Below are 20278 nucleotides of genomic sequence, written 5' to 3' on the forward strand. Positions count from 1 at the left end.
GCATACGAATAATAATTCTAACATATCTTTTTGTTTGAAATGTTTTGTGTAATATTTCCATCCTCTGCTTTTTATCTATGGTATCGTGTGTTTTGCTCTAACATCTTAATATAATACATACCGAGGCTTCTGTCTGAAAATACACATGCAATAAGTAAAATGATACAAAAATTGGCACATATTTAATGTAATATCTTGATAAAAGATAAAAATATCTTAATTATTCCACAATCCTAAAAGATAATCAGTCACGTGTTCTCCTTTATATACAAAAGACACACATAACATTAAATCAACATGTATTGTGTGCTCCTTGACACTATTTTTAAAGGTAAAGCTTGATTGCATGCTTTTACTTACATTTCTTCAATTTGTTTTCTTATGTAAATTTAAAATGATGTTTCTAGCGCCAAACCATACGGCAACCTGTAGTTCTATATATTTTTGATCTTAGGTTAAAGGTTAAGTGGATATTTGTCTCACTAGAAATTAGAAGAACCATAGTACATGTACGTTATTTTAGACAGTTATGCATGGTTTTATAATCATTGGATTATTTATCATTATTGCTTAACAATTAAAATTAGTCTTTACAGGTATTTTGCATTTCAAGGTTGTGTATTTTTCGCCTATTTGTTTTTAAATATATTTACAGGTATTTTGCATTTCAAGGTTGTGTATTTTTCGCCTATTTGTTTTTAAATATAGGTACTTACTCTGAAATAATTTCTGTCCTGAAAGTAAGATCATTGAATGTTTAAAGATATTTTAACAAAAGTACGCAATAGAATTTACTAATTAAATGCAAAAACACAAAAAAATAATCAATTAGTGCGTTCAATACAAAATTGTCGATAATGCAAATGAGTATGTGCAGCCCCTGGACGCAATTTCTACCAGCAGTGGCATCGCACGACGTAGTCGTCAACAGAACTCATAAAAGATACCAGGCTACATTTGATTCATCAGCTTGAAATGAAAACAGCAAACCAAATCAATCAAGACGATGCACAGCACTGAAAACTAAGTTTTCAAAAATTTAAAAAGTGAACTAGAGTGAATATAGAATTCCACTGTCAATCGAGTTTACAATAAAGATTAAAATAATTCAATCCAAATGTAATATTGCAAAGTTTCAACCATGCAATATGAAGAACAAACTTTAATTATTCGATATAAATGATTTTTAAAAAAGTTTGAAAATAATACATTTTTGTATTTTTTCAAACTTAAAATTTATTCTTTTTCTGTAAAAAGAAATATACATGTTTAGTTTAAATATAGAAAAATCAAAGATTTAGACCAAGTAGCGAAGTCCAATAAAAACAGACAACACCATTGCCAAACATAAAAACTACGAAACGACAAACAGCAATAACAAAACATAATATACCATCACCTTCCATGCCATTCGATCATTCCCGAGTAAGTATTTTACTTATGGAATAATCTTGTAGTTCGTCAAACACGGTATGATAAAAATCATGAACTTTAAAGGTAGTTATATATGATATACATTTCAAAGGCTGTATTTTGTTGTGTATATAAATAATTGTATATGAACAAGTCTAAATTGAAAACAACGTTCAAACCTATGATTGCGTTGGATAGAAACCGCAATTTGTATATGAGTGCATGCAAAACTAATTTTTTGTAGAGGGGTCTAAATATAAATGTATATAATATACATTTCAAAGGCTGTGTTTTGTATCCATTATTACCACAAACTGCAATTTGTACAAATAATCATTATGATATCACACTTACTTGCAGACAAAGCATCTGTATCTGTATTTTTTATCTGTCGTAGGGTCTCTGTAAACATTACATATAAAATGATAAGAATATACATTGGAACGGGGAGAGTAATACGTTTTGTTTCATTTGTCAGATTTACACACATACAAAAAAAAAATGTCAAGTTGGTTTCCGATGTTCAATTTTCAAAATTCAATACAGCATATACACCTCCAAATAATAGCAAAACCTGTGGCAGTCGCATTAAGTTAAAAAGAAACGAAACCGGGTGGGTCGACAGGGTAAGCTTCTCCCGCTGATATGCATGTATCAGCCGTCTTTACAAGTCGACACCGATTCGATGTCACAATAAAGAATCGGAAACCATCGACAAGTTAAGAGGTCCGATGACTGTTCATGTTTCTAAAGATCAAAGACCACGTCAATATATCTCTTGAAACATAGACACAGACAAAACTTGATAATACCCGTACATCTTATGAAGTATACATTTTATTAATGTAAATTTCTTCTGCTAATTCTGTGTATCTTTAAGATGATGTCAGATTGACGAATGCCTCATATCTCATTGAAAAGTTTTAAAAAACCCAGAAACGTTCTATGGTATGGACAGTGTATTTACTGAATAGTAGAACTATTAAAATGTGGAAGAGGGTAATACATTTTGTTATATTGATGAGCAAATTGAAATAAAAATTTTACCTGTCATTTTTATGTTGTCTCATGTTCTCTTTTCTTTTGATAATTTCTCTGAAAAAAATATTTCTCTACAAATTTTATCCAGTTATCATCTGTGTTCATCAAAATAGTCCTGTATATAAAACATAACACATTCGTTGTCAGCTAGTTATAAGTTTTGCATTGAACTGTAATATTTGCACTTCTGGAAAGGGAGGACTGTGCTCTAGAAAAACTAGTTTTCATCCTCCTCCGCCTCATTATTATTATTATTATTATTATTATTATTTTTATTATTATTATTATTATTATTATTACTTTTTACTGATATCGTAAGTCACATTTTTGCTGTAATGCATAACGAGATTTTTAAGAGGTAGACGAATCAGTTTTGAAACTATCAAACAGTCTTGTTATGTACAAAAATAGACAGATTGCTTATATTCTGGCATTTTGTAGTACCTACTTATAGTTTGTGTGAATAGATATGATAGAAATATAATACTCAATAATGAGTTGGGTAAATACATTGTTCCTCAAATCGCAGAGTAACGTTTAATATGACGTAAACGGGCGTAAAATACATTTTTGATATGATATCTTGCTAACAAAAAATCAATTAATATTATTTTCAACGCTTCTCTAAATAATACCCTACTTTCAATCTCTATTAATGCTAACAATATGTGAAAAAACTTATCTTTAACATGTTTAACGAAACCGTGTTTTATTGCTAGCTCTTATCGTATTTTGATTATTCTTGTCCAAGTAGGGGAACAAAGGTAATTTATGGACAGTGTTCAAATAAAAGCAACTGAATACGTATAGAAGGGAAGTTTTGCCTATTTTATAGTAAATGTGGGGAAATAATTTCAATGTTAGGACAACCGAATTGACAATAACACACATTTATGATAAGAGGATCATTTCTATTAAGGGAAATTTTTTTTTATGACATTATTTAGGGATAATAAATTTGTTCAGTCATTAAACATGTAGAGCAGGAACTGCTTACCCTTCCCGTGCACCTGAAATCAATCCCAATTCCAAGTGGGGTTCTTGTTGCTTAGTCTTTAGTTGTCTATGTAATGTTGACTTGTTCGTCTATTCTCTTTTTGCAATGGCGTCGTCAGTTGTTTTCGATTTTTTATTTGCCCCCTTGGTGTCTTCTGTCTCTTTTTTTTTTAAGTTATGAAAATATATGTAATTTGTTCTCTAATCTTAGGGTTGTGTCATGAATGTCTGAAAAGCATGAAATATGTCAAAGATCGTCAAGTTTTATTTCTTAACATCAACAAAATTCCGAAACATTGAAAAAGTTGTAGCATTGAATCTAAAACAACCTCTCATATTCACAAAACAAGTAAAAAAAGCCACCGAGCGACCACTCATTTCATCAAGTCTACATAGTCACGTTCAAAGGCGACAACCCTCCCCCTTTTTTCCTTTCAAATTTTTACTTTTCCCTAAGAAAATTTAACGTTAAACTTTCTAACATCGTATGAAGACCATTCATACTTAATAGATATTTAAACAGTACTTACAATTTTTTAATCAGAATATTGTAACGTTTTGTTTTCCCCGACAGAGTACTATCAAAACCTAATGTACAACAGGTTAGTATTTGCTAGTTTGATTCCATGTCACGCATTGTAATGATGTCGAGGTAAAAACCCGTGATTAATTATTCTTACAGTTTGTTATTTTAAGCATCATCATAATAAAAGTTGATGAAGTGAGTGACGCTTACGCTCTGTATGCAGAAAATGCAAAAATGACAGCTTTTATAATGAGGTAAATATTAAAAATGTACGTCTTAATAGTTGATTCTTCCAACTCCATGTTATCAACTATACAACCAATCAAACAGAGAAAAAGACGTTTTTTTTAAGATTTCGAAAAATCGTTGAAATGTATGCATCACAGAATACAGCTATACTGTACTGCTAAATATTACTAGTAATTGTCAATAAACGTTTGTCAATTTGATTCAGCAAAAATCAACTGACAAGTATATCATAATTGAAAAACACCAAAGGGGTATACAACAGAATATATAGAATAATGGCATTTTTGTTTTTATTAATTACTTTAACAGAAAAAAGAGAACCCGCTGATATCCGAGCAATTTTTCTTATTTTCTTAACTATGTGTTTGTTTGTTTAGGATATTGAATAACATGAAGTAGTTAGTCGAATTGATTTTATGAATAACGTCAAGTGCATTTTATTGATTTGTTTATGTGGGTTGTAATGAAAAAGTGACGTTTTTTCTACATTGTTACCTGACGTCATTGCCTAAAATATTTGAGCAGCAGGTCCTTGATTAAAAAGTTTAATTAGGAAGTAGAATCAACATGAAAGATGTCCAGATTGTCATTAAAGGACACATTTAACGTTAACAAAAAGACACATACCCAAATGCTAATACCCCAAACAGTTTCTCTAATTCAGTTTCTGTTGCCTTTCTTTGATTATATTCGACTGATGGCATAACGGGAACCAGTTTTTCGTCTATCGCATTGATTTCTGACTTTATTTGTTTCAGTCTTTGAAGCATTTTTGTGTTATCTTTTATTCTTTGTGTGTCAACATACATCTTCTGCTGTTCCTTTGCTTTATCCAAAGCGATTTGAAACTCATTGACCATAAATTGTAAAGTCTGCAGATTCTTTGCTTCATTTGATTTTATCGATCTAATTAAAGCTTCAACCTTCTTCTCAATAAGGTCTTTCAATTGTCTGCCTTCTTCCTGAATGACTTGAATGACTTCTTTGACATCTGTCTGGTATTTCTGTGTTCCTTGATCAATTTTGGCTATATTGGACTGAAGGTTTCTTATCTTCGTTTCAATGTTATTCTTTACTGCCGATGTTATTGCTTTGGTTGATTCCTTAATCTCAGATAAATCATGCGTTTTGTGATTTTTTATCGCACATATTTTACAAACTGGAGTATCACATTCCATGCAGTAGTATATGAAATTTTCATCGTGTTCTTTACAGTTTTGTTTAACATCCGGCTTGTTGTCAGGACCACTTTTAAATGTGTGATTTTTGGACATTGATGTCCGTAAATGTGATATTTTACATCCATCGCAAAATAGTTGTTGACATTGTTCGCAATAGTTATCCCCTGGTCCTCCAACACAAATATCACATGTTGAAATAGCAACCTGAGCCATTTGTGTTGTTGTTTACTGGTTGATATGACAATAAATGGAAATCATAGAATCATTCCGGAAAGGAAGCCAGATTACGGATTATTACTGAAGTGACTATAAAAGGAGGTATCACAATCAATATTCTTAAAGTTCGAAATATTCTTTGGCACATCAATACCATGGCATATAATTTGGAACAAACCTACTTTATTTATTTCAAAGTATGATGTAAAGAAAAAAATAATGTTACGGGTATTTAACTGTTCTTTTGAATTTTTGCTACCAAGATAACCATACCGACTTTACTTTAAATGATGAATACGTTAGTTTTATAATTTATAGGTTTTGTGGTGTTGTTTTTTTTAATGTTAAAAGATTTTAATACATATTAATAAAAATGTGTTGACGAGATAAACTGTTTACTGCTTACTTTATATTATCCTGTTTAACCTTATTAAAAGGTTTGGACTTCTTCTTAATATTGTAAACAATGGATCGTCAATCACCTAGATTAATCATTTACCATAAATACATCCATATTTGCTTGTCTTTGACATTTGCTCTTATCGAAATTGATATTGTAATTAGATCATCGTGGTATGAGAATTAAAATCTGAATCAATTTAAACCGTTAAAAGAAAATAAAGTTATGTAAAAATATAAACTCAACAATTCGAACCTTTCATAAATCAAAGCCTTCAAATTGTATACTCTACCGAAGAAAAAAAACTTTAGCACTTTAACTTTGCACAATTATTAAAAAGTCACCAATGATACTAGCCTTGTATAAACCTACAGCTAAAACACGTCATGCGATAAATAAGGTTGATATTTATAGATTTTGTTGAACAGGTAAACCAATTGCTAAACAATTTAATACTGAAGGTCAACGACATAAACATATCGATCTATTTACACACTTCATCAATATTATTAAGTTGTCGAGAGTGCATGTTTTGTTGTTGTTATTATGATCATTAAAAGCTCTTTGTCATAATCATTTTACCTCATCTTCGAGATAGTTTAAAACAATTAAAAGTTTACTAACCTACACAATGCCTGCTTTTCAATAACACATCCTTATTTCTGAATATTAAAAAAAACTAACTAATAAGTTACTAAGTTATACACATTCTTGTGATGTGTTTGAGCTATTGATTTTGCCATTTGATTGCGGACTTTCGATTCTGAATTTTCCTCGCAGTGTAGTATTTTTTATTTTACTTTTAATCCACCATTTTCAGGTTTTATATACATGTTTGGGGCCTGTATAGCTTGCTGTTCGGTGTGAGCCAAGGCTCAGTGTTGAAGACCGTACTTGACTTATAATGGATTACTTTTACAAATTGTGACTTGGATGGAGAGTTGTCTCATTTGCATTCACCACATTTTTTTTTATATCTATATCTTTTCTTTCTATGTTTTCCAATGCATTATTGTTATTCATCTAGCTATTGATTGATTGGCTTTAAGCTTTCCTGATGCAGGTGAGAGATCTTTATAGTGCTGTTTCCATTTTGTTTACCCTGTATTTCTATTTCATGTAATATGTACTTTGTCGAGAAAGTGTATACTATATACTGAATGTACTATTAACTTCAAAAACTTTATTTGTTGTGTATTTCTTTTGGAAATGTATTTAGCAAGTCAGTAATATGACACATGTTTTCTATTCGTTCTGTTGGTTAATAACGTTTGAGCTTGTCAGTTTTTATAGATTTCCCTTATTGGAATTTACCTTAGAGTTCGTTCTTTTTGTTATACTTTTTTACGCGTACATTACTCATGTTACTTGATATACTCTTTTTACTGAACATGTATTCATCATGATATAGTTAACGGCACCAAGTGATAACAGAAGTATTTGACAGTTTTTTAATTATTATATTTTAGGTATGAACAAAATATCTTCTAAACGAATCCAAACTTCCCTTCATTTTACGTCTTATTCTTCGACCTAAAATCATCTCATCAAAACACAAGCAAATGCCTTTAGAAAGTCATACCACTTCTCGAATATTATAGCATGAATCACATTGTAGTATAAAAAACATCATGTATTATTGTCTAATGAATACTTCATCGTATATTAGCTCACTCCATTTTTAAACCTTCAATTTTAGTTTATTTGTATTTATTGATATTGTTTATTTCTCTGTAAACTTGTACCTTTTTTTAATAAAATAAAGTATATATCTATTTATCTAATTAAAATTAGACTAATGCAAAATGTAAAGGAGACACCGCAACGACAAAATACAGCTAGAGGCGAACTGTCTTAGAAAGATACAGGTTATAGATTAATGCAGACTGACATATGATTAAGACACTTTTTATTGTTAAATATATGCTGTCTCCTTGTAGGTATTTTGTAGATAAAGTTGCTGTTGCATTGACGTATACTCTAAGTTTCTCCTTTAATTGATATCAAGACAAGTCACAACTATTTTATTAATAAAATGACTTACATTTTGGGTGAATGCAATATTTTATATACTCATACTATTTTTTATTTTTTTTTAATATTGTTATAAGGTACGTTACCAAAAATGGTATTTTATTAGGAATAACAATGACTGAAAGTACATAACAAATATCTTAAGGGATTAAGGACTTATGATATCGAAATATATCTATTAAATCTGGATCTGCATCATATTGTAACAAAAAGTTTGATACAGTAAAACGAAAGTATATGAGACTTGTTAGTCTTGTTAGTTGTCACAGTTGCATTACTCACCATGGTAGTTCTTTAGGATAATTCTCAAATCAAAAGACATAACTTTTCTAATCTAAAAATGATAAACACCAAGTAAATGAAAAAGCAATATGTATAATATATCAATCACTGTGAAATCCTTATGAATAATCTCACCCATTTATGTCATCACTTTATTGTTGAAATATAATGTTTAAAAAAAGTTATCTTTAGCCAATGAGTAAAATTCTTGTGAGCGTTCAACATTAATATTAAAACCCGTTAAAACAGAGGTAAAACAAAATGTAACTACTAGTTAAAGAAGCAGTCCAACGTCAAAAATTCTTGATGTCCATCAAAATAAGGCGACAGTAGTTCATGTATGGTCAAATCTAGTAAATTAATTAGAAAGAGCAATCAAGGTAATAAACAGCAACTGAGGGAATCGCATGAACTCGGAGAGAAAACAATTATTGTTTATTACCTTGATTCGTCTTTCCTTATCAATTTACAAGATTTAAACATCAGTTAAGTACTGTCGCCTTTACCAAGAACCGTCGTTTATAGTGTCTTTGAAACAGACAAATCTAACAAACTTAACATTGACTATTGAACAATGAAAAAGATGTAGCGGTTAGATGAAACCTGACAGACAATGACGTCACTGCAATTTTTTAATATATATTATATTCTTTTGACTTACTTATATTTAAGACAAAGAGTTTTTAAAACAGACATGCACAACCTTAAAATAATTGCATACAATAAATATATTTTACCTATTGCTTATAATATCTGAGAAACGGACGTTTTCACGAAAATATTTTCTTGGTTACTGTTTCATGAACCTTGTCTGTTTTAAAAATATAGAAATTCACATTACAACCCAAATAATTTTTTCAGCAGTCGTTGAACAAAGTTTATTACGTCAAAACAAGGTGTGACGCATCCATGTCTTTTGATATTCCAAAAAAATAAATAAAAAGATGGGTATGATTGTCAATAAGACAACTCTCCACCAGGGACCAAATGGCATAGAAGTTAACATTTATAGGTGACTGTACGGCCATTTAACAATGAGCAAAACCTTTACTACATAGTAAGCTATAAAAGCCCAAACAATGTAGAACATTCAAATTTTTAAGTTCTGATTTACAACGCTTAACATATATAGTTTACAACGTCGCCGTCGAAAAATATGCATCCCTATATCTAGCACTCACCAATTCTGTTTTTACCCCCAGACGTTTTCCTGCACTGGTCAAATAACTTTCTCTTGACATTAAAAAAAGAGGTTTACTATCATACTAGTGTATTTCATGTGATAAATGCCTATATTTTCAATGTCTTTTTAGTCACTAGACACCAACCAATTTTGAAGAATCTTTAACAAAAAATAAGTAGTGAATTTTCTTAATATTTTGTGTAGTTTAAAAAAAACCAAAAAGAACCTTTAACACTGTAAAAACACCTGTTACATGTATTTCCTCATACATAACTGAGCAAACAAAAACCATGTATGATATATACCCTAGAAAAAGTAGTGTATTGCGGTCCTTACTATTTCATGATCAACATTTTAGAGTATCACAATACTAGAAGGTTACTTGTATGATGTACACATCTCTTACCCACAACTCCTTATTACAAAAATCAGCAAAACTGAGTAACAGAAAGTGTGGTATGGTATAAACTGTTTTCTTTTGGATCCCTGCACGAAGGTTAGGGAAATATATCTTCTATCTCGTATCTTGTAGGCTAAAAATAATATTATTTTGGATGAATTTTCAATAGGAGCAATTCGAATATTTTTTTTATGAAAAAAAGGTACATTTCAAATGTTGTGTGATTTATTTCTTAAAGAGAAACTATCTCGGGAATGAACTGGTCATGTGACGTACTTTCAAAAGGGAAACACTTGAGAGAAAAGATATGCAAATATTCGAATAAGTGAAATCAATAATCAAAGGTTGATAACATTTTTCCTTGTAAGGGGGTAATGCCAGGGAGCAAACATTGATCTACTGTGACTTTCATGATAACACACCCAGTCATTGTGCAATATTTTATGGTGAAGATCATGAACAATTTTTGAGAGCCTTTTTTCTGATGATTTCTTTTTCTTTTTTGGTCATATTCAATCAACAGCTTCCTATATGAACAAACATCACTTGTCATTGATCATCGTGTCTGTAGCTGGACTTTGCAGATACTATTTTGTGTGTTTTACATCATATTGTCCAGCTAAGCATTTTTTTATTAAACGTACATAAAAACATACTATACTAAACAACCTTCCAGTGTTCTTGCATCAGCTCTTCCGACTTTTATTATATTGGTCTACGATAAGGAAATAATTATGAACAGTTAAATCTTTATATTTGCATATATAATCAAGATACAGTTGTTCACCGCGCAACTTGAACAATGAGCAAAAGCCATATCGCACAGTAAGATATAAGAGGCCTCGAATGACAAATGTAGAACAATTGAAATTTCTAAGTTCTGAGTTACAACGCTTAATTAAAATACACAGTTAACAAAATTGCCGTCGAAAAGTATGCATCACTATATCAGCTCGCACTCGCCCATTCTATATGTTAACCCAGACCTGTTCATTCACTGGCCATATATGTTTCTCTAGAAATAAAAAAAGAGGTTTACTATAAGGCTAGTGTATCACATGTGATAAATGTCTATTTTATAATGTCTATGTAATCACTAGAAACCAATCCATTTTGAAAAAATCTTCAACAAAAATAAGTAGTGCATTACTTAATATGTTGTGTAGTTCGAAACAAAAAAAGAAGAAAGGAACTTAAGCATTATTAAGAAACCATTTACATGTGTTTTTTCATACACCACTGAGCAAACAAAAACCATGTTTGGTATATACTCTATAAGTAAAAAGTAAAATAACAAAATTACTGAACTCTAAGTGAAATTCAAAAAGGGAAGTCCTTTATAAAATAGCAAAATCAAAAGCTAAAACACATCTTATGAATGGAAAGCAATTGTTATATTCCTTACTGGGTACAGGCATTTCATTATGTAGAAAATGGTGGATTACACCTGATTTTATAGCTAGCTAAACCTCTCACTTATGACAGTCGCATAGACTTCCATTATATTGACAACAATGTGTGATTGTATTGCGATCCTTTCTATTTCATGATCAATATTTCTGAGTATCACAATACTAGACGGGTATTTGTATGATTCCCCTCTCCCCCCCCCCCCCCAAAAAAAAAAACAAAAAACAAAAAAACCGTACACATCTCCTTCCCACAACTCCTTAGTAACGACCTTGGAAAAACTTATTAACATGAAGCGTGGTACGGTATAAACTGTTTCCTTTTAAATCCTTGACTCTTCCCCTATACAATGGTAAGGGAAATATATCTTCTATCTCACTTGGTTGCATAAATCTTGTTGTGAAATCACTGCTGGATTTGAATAATGTTTTTGTGTAGGCTGGAAATATTATTATCTCAATTTTGATGAGTTTTTAATGAGAGCAATTCCAATATATTTTTTTTATGAAAAATGTTGAATTTTGAATGTTGTCTGTGTGGTTGTTTTTCTACAAGAAAGACCATCTCGGGAATTAACTTAGTTATGTGACGTACTTTCAAAAGGGAAACACTTGAGAAAAATTCCTGCAAATATTAAAAAAAGTGAAATCAATTACCAAAGTTTGATAACATTTTTTCCCTCCTAGGGGATAATGTCAGGGAGCAAACATTGATCTACTGTGAGTCTAGTGATACTATCCAGTAGCTAGTAGCCTATGATCAAGATCATGAAACTTGTTGAAAGTTGTGTTTCTGAGGGGTTCCTTTTTCTTGTTCGGTCTTATTCAATCAACATCTATGGCGAAATTAGCAAGCTTCCTATAGGAACAAACATATTTTGACCCCAATTTTTAAATCATGTGCCTTTTTTTTATTTCCTTGTTCATCGTGTTGTTGTTTTGTGTCTTTTCTAGCTAAGCTTTTTTTCTTGGTTTGTTCACAAGTTAATACTTCGTTAACCCTACCACATTGTGTGCCTTTACCAAGTCAGACTATTTTGACCATGTGTTATTTATGTATCCTTATTGTTTTATGTCTGTTTTCCGAAAAGAGGTATTCGTTGGTAGTTGATGTAGTATGTAGTACTGTTAAATATTTTTCGTACTTTTCGTACTCCATTTTATGTGTTTTACTAATATGTTTACTACGTAATCAGTATTCCAAACATTGGAAGTAGTAAACGTTTTTTTGTTGTTGTTGTCGTAACTGTTTATTGCGCAGTTAGTAATTTTTCGATTTTGTTTTGGTTTGCAACGGCAGACGGTTTTTTAGAGACCCTGTCAGACTGAATAATTTGTCATACCGTTCTCTCAATTATTATATAGTTGCATCGAACATATTGTTGTCCAAAAAAAAAAATTGCAAACCAAAATATATGTTGAATATAGGAAAAAAGAAAAATTGGTTCTTAATATTCTAATAAACGCAAAAATGTCTATGTTGTACATCTACACATGAAATCAAGTAAAGCAGTCGATATTAATCCATTACCTACAGGTAAAAATATTTAATTTTTTGAACTGCATAGAAACATTTAATTTCAAAACAATTTCTAAACTTCAATTAAGTTATCTATTCATTTTGACTTGACAAGTTAACTTGTATCATCCGCCCTTCTACCCTGTCATGCAAAAATCAAAAAAGAATTAAAGCAGTAAAACTTTATTAAACATAATTCTAGCAAATTATGAATCCTTTACATTTCCCATATAAACATTAATAAGTTAAATCATTGTTAGTAACGTACAAAAAAAATGTGTCCAAAACCTTCACATTATTCATGATTATATAATGAGAATGAAAAGATGTTAAAAGCACTTCAACTTATCATAACACAAATTAAACACCATAAAAACAACTAAAATCTTAGTAGTAATTTAAATCAAGGAATATCATGAATATATCATGCAAAGCTCTGATTCCTTGCCCGAGTTCTTGCTTTTTGTTTGTCCTTTTTGGTTTATAAGCGCTTCATTGTTTTTCATAGGCTTTGGATTTTCAAATATGTTGGCCTTGAGCATCACTGAAGAGACATTTATATTCGGAGTGCACATCTGGTGCAGAAAAATTGGTAGCGTTATTAATGTTAGTGAAATTTATTAAATAAATGTAGGTGGGATTTGTAAATTTATAGACATTCAAATACTATAAAGGTGCTACTCACCAGAAGGTCCTTTAAATAATAATATAAACTTTCAACTGTCAAATTGTGTATTTTACAAAATTGGTTTTGTATACCAATCATAATTATGCTGTTGGGGGACCATCCAAGTTTAAAACAAAGCAAAAAAAATAAAGATTACAGGATTTAAATTTTGAAATATAACTCTGATATAAAAAAAGAGATGTAGCATGATTGCCAATGTGACAACTATCCACCAGAGTCTTCAGAAGTGATGATACAACACTATATGTATCTTTAAGGCTTACTAGATAGAAGTGCACAGAAAACAGTTTACGGTGCTCTAGAATAATTAAGCCAAAAGTATAACAAAAATTCCGAACTCCAAGGTAACTAAAAAAAAGGAAGTCATAAAAACGAACAAATTTAAACGTTATCAACCAACGGAACGTTTGAAGAACAACGTTTTCCTTTTTTACTTTTGGCTTGTTACAGACATTTTCCGAAGAAAATGGGGATTAAACGTAGTTTCATAGCTAGCTAAACCTCCCACTTGTATGACGGTTGATAATTTTGTTTTATTGACAAAATTGAGTGAGCAACCCAAACAGACATTATAGGTTAATGTGAATAACTGGGTTCAAGAAGCCAACATTGTGTAAAGAAATATCACAGACATACAACGCAACTGACTTCAAAATTCAAACAAGCATACACATAAATCTAACAAAGACGTCGACAAAAAAGGTATGGTAGTTGATAGTAATTTTGAAAAAGACGCCAAAAAAATGTTTTTGTAGTTGATAGTACATACCGTATACAGTATACACTTTCTCGATAAAACACACATTACGTAAACTATAAATACACTGGTAAGCAAAATGGAAAACCCCCCTGTAAAACATGTAAAAACCTCTTGCCTTTGATTAAAAAGTTGTATAAAAAGCATTTATAGGTAACAAGTAAGCACATGATTTAACATTAAACTGATAAAAAGAAAATAAAATTAAACATTTTTTCTCCATATCTGTACAATTACCAGGGTTGTAATAAAAATGATATGAATAACCACAACAACAAACAAAATATGCTTTGAAAATTATGGTTACAAGCTTATATTTCAAATAAAATCCAATGTGTTCATGTCTTTATACCAACACCATCAAATGCTCAGATATCTTCAAAACTTAATCAAATGAGTCTTTTCAAATAACTAGTCGAATTCTATTGGCCTTCTAGGAGCGTTACAATTTTTCTGTTCCAGATGTTGGTTGACATGTCGTTGGAATTCTTCGTCAGTAAAATTGTCCATTGTATTGTAACACAACGGACATATTCGACCAACATGACCAATAACATGTTCCTCAAAACTGGTGTCAGTGACATCAGCTGAAAAAGTACTGGAACACACTGGACATATCTTCATCTTTTCACCTGGAGCATCAACATACCTGTCAACAACAGAATAATAACGTAATTACTATTTAATTTTAATATCAATGCCACTATGTGAAGTAATTCTCCAATGCATCATTTCAGAGTCATGGGTAGTGTTTGTGGATAATATGTTTAGTATAAATAATGTTATAGTAAATTATTTCGTAATATGAAAGTATATTCTCCTATTTAACAAAGTAAGAAATAAACAATTAACATCTGAGTTTGTAATCAACGACATACCTATCAGATTTTATGATTATTTCTTTAACCTTTTCCAGTCAGGGGATTGTAATACTACATGGGTATCTTCTTGATACTGGGAAAAATATCTGTATTTCATATATTCTTTCAGCAGTTCTTGTATAAGTAACAATACTTATAGAATAACTAATTGAAGAATTCAAATCGAGAAAAATATTCAACGAGTGACCGAACAACACATTAATTCACGAATGCGCGTAGCGCATGAGTTAATTATCAGTGTTGTTCGGTCACGAGTTGAATATTTTTCGATATTTGAATTCTTTGATTAGTTATTCTTTTTATTACATTGGCAAATGTTTTTTTAAATGAAATTAATGTAGAAAATGTAAGGAACTATATTTTTTTTCTACGCATTCACAATTTGTTTTGATCCGACGTTATCGACGTCTTGACAACGCCTATTGTTGTATGACGTCAGACAGTGAAATAACCACGTTTATTTCACATGTGAAATTATCGGTTTTTATTTGACTGGGAAATCAATGTAATTTATTGCTACCAATGTAATAAAATTATTTATTATTCATAAGAATGAATAACGGTCCTATATATAATTATAGTAGTCAAATGCGACACAAATAAAAAAAGGAAAAGGATTTGACAAAAATACATTTAATAGATTCCTTACATCCTATTATTTTTAATCTTACTAATTTCAATTATGTAAATATTGATAACCCTCAACAGCTAATGATATCTTAATCTGAGAGGTAAGTTGTATTTGCATCAATCATATTCCGAAATATATTTGAATCTTATTTGTGACGTTTACGTCCAATGAGTCAAAAGTACAGATCCGTCATCTGTCATTAGAAAAAAAAAAATTAACGGCTGACTAATAGCTAAATTAGTAAATATACAAGTACCAGTACTGCACAAAGTTTTTGACGTAGGACAAGTTGATGTTATTATTACTTAGATCTCAACCCCGATTTCTTTTTTGAATTTCAACTCAACTTTGTAACATATGTTTCTATTATTCAACTAAGCAGGGTCCGGAATGTTTTTGTAGTTTACCTTCATGTATAAAAAAGGAGAGGAGGTTTGAATGACAAAAGAGACAGATTTCCACCAGAGACCAAATGACGAGGAAATTAGTACCATAGATCACTGTACAGCTTTTAACAATAAGCAACACTCACACCGCATAGCAAGCAATATGAAAGGCTCCAACATGACAAATACAAAACAATTAAAACGAGAAAACGACATCATGGAAACTATTGTGCTTAAACCAGTGCCATGGTCTTTAAATTGTAGTTCAATACACAACATGGAAAGACCTGCTTTTACTTTGAAATGAAGAATAACTATAAAAGCGCCGTTAATTTGTCTTTGTTTTGTATGTGCAGGTAGGAATTGTCTATCATGAATTGAGGAATAATTACAACTATTCACACAAGATCTACCGAGATTAGTCTAAATTGGAACCAAGTATGACTTTTTTTTATATTTCTACTTGATGGAATTAGTACTTTGGCCTTCTTATCACGATGGAAAAAAAAATAACATGAAAGAGATATCCCTTATTATTTTCAATTAACTGAAATAAGTTGCTGCTATAGGGCACTTATGATTTTCCCGCTATTGTGTTTGTTGAACAGGAAGTTTACGAGTCTTTGATGTAAAAACGATTTGCATGGCTCAAATGAAACTTGACACCAAATTTCAGAAAGATTTGTATTCCATAAGAAAATAAATGTTACAATGTATGATACTGATGGACAGAACAATGGACAGACATAAACCAGTATACACACCCCGATTTGTAACCGGGATAATTCATTCGTCAGTGGTGCATTGTAGAAAATTTAGGTATTTAATCTTTTGTCGTCTGTACATTTATATTGTTACATTTATGAATTATGTAGTGTATTTTTTCAATGTTAAGACTTGTATAATCTAACTGGCATACACTAATTATGGGAAATACAAATGATAACTCAACATAGTAATTCTAATTTCAAAAAAGGCGGAAAATAATTTTAAAAAGGCGGAAACTACCAAAGGAACATTCAAATGTAATTAGTTATGTTTTTTATCATGTATGTTAAACATGTGTACTCTTTATAAGAACCTGATGACACTGTAAACGAAATGCTTTTTACTTCAGGGTTAGGCATTATTACTGACAAAAGTTATCGATTGATAATCAATCACTTAAAAGAATTTTGGCTATTCAATTAAATATCGATTACTTCACTGTAAGATTTGTTTTCATCTTAAATAATTATTGAATTTTCGATTATTCTCAATTGAATGCTACAAAATTAAAAAAATATATTTAACATTAATGAGAGGTTTATTGACTATTGTGTATTTGAATGTTTTAAGTTTTCTCGGAAAAAATATATATAAATAGATAAACTAGTTTGTTCACTAAAATGTAAAGAGGGAAATTTCACAGGTAAAAACACTGTGAATGGAGTGAAACTAGTAACATATGAAAATACAATATAAATCTCAATACAATCGATTCAATTTTTGGACGTAGAAATATTGATATGAAGACATTAACCTTTTATTGTTTAAAATGAATTTATACCTAACATTTTCTTGTTGTTTCGGGGTTTCTTCTCTTTTTACAGTTTCTCTGAAAACAAATTGTAACTTCTCAATAACTTTCTATCTATAATTTCAGGTGTGCATCAACATTTTAATGTTTATGAATCATACTGCATTAGCTGAGTTCAAAAAATATAAATGCAAGGTATTTTCTTAACTTCCATTTACATAACTGCTTTAATTCTACCTCATAAATTCATCCGAATTTAAAACATTTCTTATCTATCTACATATCTAAATAAAGGCCAAGTCAGAATGTAGGCTTTGTTTGCTCGCAGTAATTTATAATTTTCCTTGCCATGCAACATGTAATAAAGATAACAAAAAAAGAAAACATTACAAACATCTTCAAACAAAAACACACCTAGTTATTCTAAGCTAAATCAATATCAAATAATGTAAATGATATACTATGCAGACCGTGTTGTACTTAGACGTTACTGTGATCACCTCGATATCTACTATACAAGTATTGGACTTATATATAATTATAAAACCCCACCGTAATACCGACAAAGAAATATCCGTGCAGTACTAACACGATACATACTATACAAGTATTGGACTTATATATAACTATAAAACCCCACCGTAATACCGCCAAAGAAATATCTGTGCAGTTCTAACACAATGACTTATAATTAAATACCAATTAGACTAGTTCTACAAACTAGATCCACAGTTTCCAAAGATATAAATCGAACAGGGAAATTCAATTTATAGCAGAATAGAAATAAATTGATCTTTGTTCTTTGCCATCAAGCAAGATTAAATAGTGGACTTTGTACTAAGCCAAGAAGTTTAAGGTGCAATAGCTCGTCGGTGATCGTTTTAAGATATTAAGCATTTCTCCTCAACATAAGACTGATAATAACTATCTAGTAGTGATTAAATCTAGGCAAGGTTTACATTTTCTGAAAATGCAGCATTCCAGGTGTTGATTTAAACTCATTAAATATACCAGTCTTATAATTTGATGCGCAGGTTGCGCAATTTGTATAGATATTCAAAGTTTATGACTTTTAGACATTGATACCCAATAAATTAAGACAAACTCACCCGAATGTTAAATCTCCAAGCAGTTTTTTTATTTCGCCTGCTGGTGCTCTGTTTTTAACATAGTTTACCGACGGCATGTTAGGAACCTGCTTTACTTCTACATCAGCGATTTGTAACTTTATCTGTTTCAGTTTAAGAAGCAATTTAGATGTTTCTGTTATCTGTGTTGTGTCTCGATATATCTTGTGCTGTTCATCAGCCTTATCAAAAGCAGTTTTAAATTCATTGCCAATTGACTGTAAGGATTGAAGTTTTGTTGCTTGTTTCTCTTTCACTGATCTGATAAGATCTTCAACTTTTGTATCAATTAGCTTCTTCAACAGTATGCCGTCTTCTCTTATGGATAGAATGACTGCATTGACATCACATTGATATGCATTTGTTCCTTGGTCGATCGCCATTATATTTGTTTTTAGTTTGTTCAACTTCATATTAATCTCTCTTTCAACTTCAGCTTTGTATTTTTCAGTTAATGTTTTAATTTCAGAAAAATCATGCTTTTTGTGATTTTCAATTACACATATTTTGCATATTGGCGTATTACATTCTTTGCAGTAATAGATAAAGTTTTCATCATGTTCGTTACAATATTGTTTACCTTCCGGGTTTATATTTGGGCCACTTAGAAATGTGTGGTTTTTGCTCATCTTTGTACGTAGATGTGATATTTTACATCCATCACAAAACAACTGGTCACACTGTTCACAGTAGTTATGTCCAGGACTTGAAACACAAATTTCACAAGTTTTGAAAGCGGCCTGCGCCATTTTATGTTTATATTGTTTTCAAGTAGTAATATGAAACGGTAAATTTAAATCGTACGGACAGGATATTATTTTCCGGATCGTATCTAGATTTTCGTTTGATTCAATGTGACATTATAACAAATTCTACCGTTTATTGTATTTACTCATTTTGATCATTATTACATGTAACTTTATATTTCCAAGTGAGATTGGTATGTATTTCCTTTCAAGACTTTCTTTTTCACATTTTTAATGTTTGTCATGGGAGTCATTTCTTGTGCCGTTATAAATATAATAAATGTTTAAATAGTTGAATTAATAATATTGTACAACCTACTTGTTATTCAATACTTCCTATAAAGAAAAAAGTAATGCATACTAATTATGGATTTAAAAGAAAATAACAAAAATACCGAACTCCGAGGAAAATTCTAAACGGAAAGTCCATAAGCAAATGGCAAAATCAAAAGCGCAAACACATCAAACGAATGGAAAACAACCGTCATATTTCTGACTTGGTACAGGCATCTGGTTTTATAGCTAGCTAAACCTCTCTCTTGTTTGACAGTTGCATACAATTCCATTATATTGACAACGATGTGTGAACAAACCAAACAGACATAACAGGTAAAAATGTCAAAAATAGGGGTACAGCATTCAACATTGTGTTATAATCTTAATCACGATAAAAACTAACAAATATATAAGCCGT

The 20278-nt window shown here is 30.6% G+C and overlaps 2 protein-coding genes across 2 annotated transcripts; both read right to left on the reverse strand.

Moving 5' to 3' along the window:
- Positions 1–712: 712 nt before the first annotated feature.
- LOC127714039 (E3 ubiquitin-protein ligase TRIM9-like) lies at positions 713–5670 on the reverse strand. Its single transcript, XM_052219986.1, has 4 exons — positions 4853–5670; positions 2461–2508; positions 1768–1815; positions 713–734 (listed from the first exon to the last, which is right to left on the reverse strand). The coding sequence occupies exons 1-4, from the start codon at positions 5617–5619 to the stop codon at positions 713–715; spliced, it is 885 nt and encodes a 294-aa protein (XP_052075946.1). The 5' UTR covers positions 5620–5670.
- Positions 5671–13016: 7346 nt separating this feature from the next.
- LOC127714359 (tripartite motif-containing protein 29-like) lies at positions 13017–19598 on the reverse strand. Its single transcript, XM_052220424.1, has 3 exons — positions 18821–19598; positions 17742–17789; positions 13017–14943 (listed from the first exon to the last, which is right to left on the reverse strand). The coding sequence occupies exons 1-3, from the start codon at positions 19585–19587 to the stop codon at positions 14706–14708; spliced, it is 1053 nt and encodes a 350-aa protein (XP_052076384.1). The 5' UTR covers positions 19588–19598; the 3' UTR covers positions 13017–14705.
- Between the last annotated feature and the right edge of the window lie 680 nt (positions 19599–20278).

Source organism: Mytilus californianus, unplaced genomic scaffold (genome assembly GCF_021869535.1).
Source record: "Mytilus californianus isolate M0D057914Y unplaced genomic scaffold, xbMytCali1.0.p SCAF_9, whole genome shotgun sequence".
Classification (NCBI taxonomy): Eukaryota; Metazoa; Mollusca; class Bivalvia; order Mytilida; family Mytilidae; genus Mytilus; species Mytilus californianus.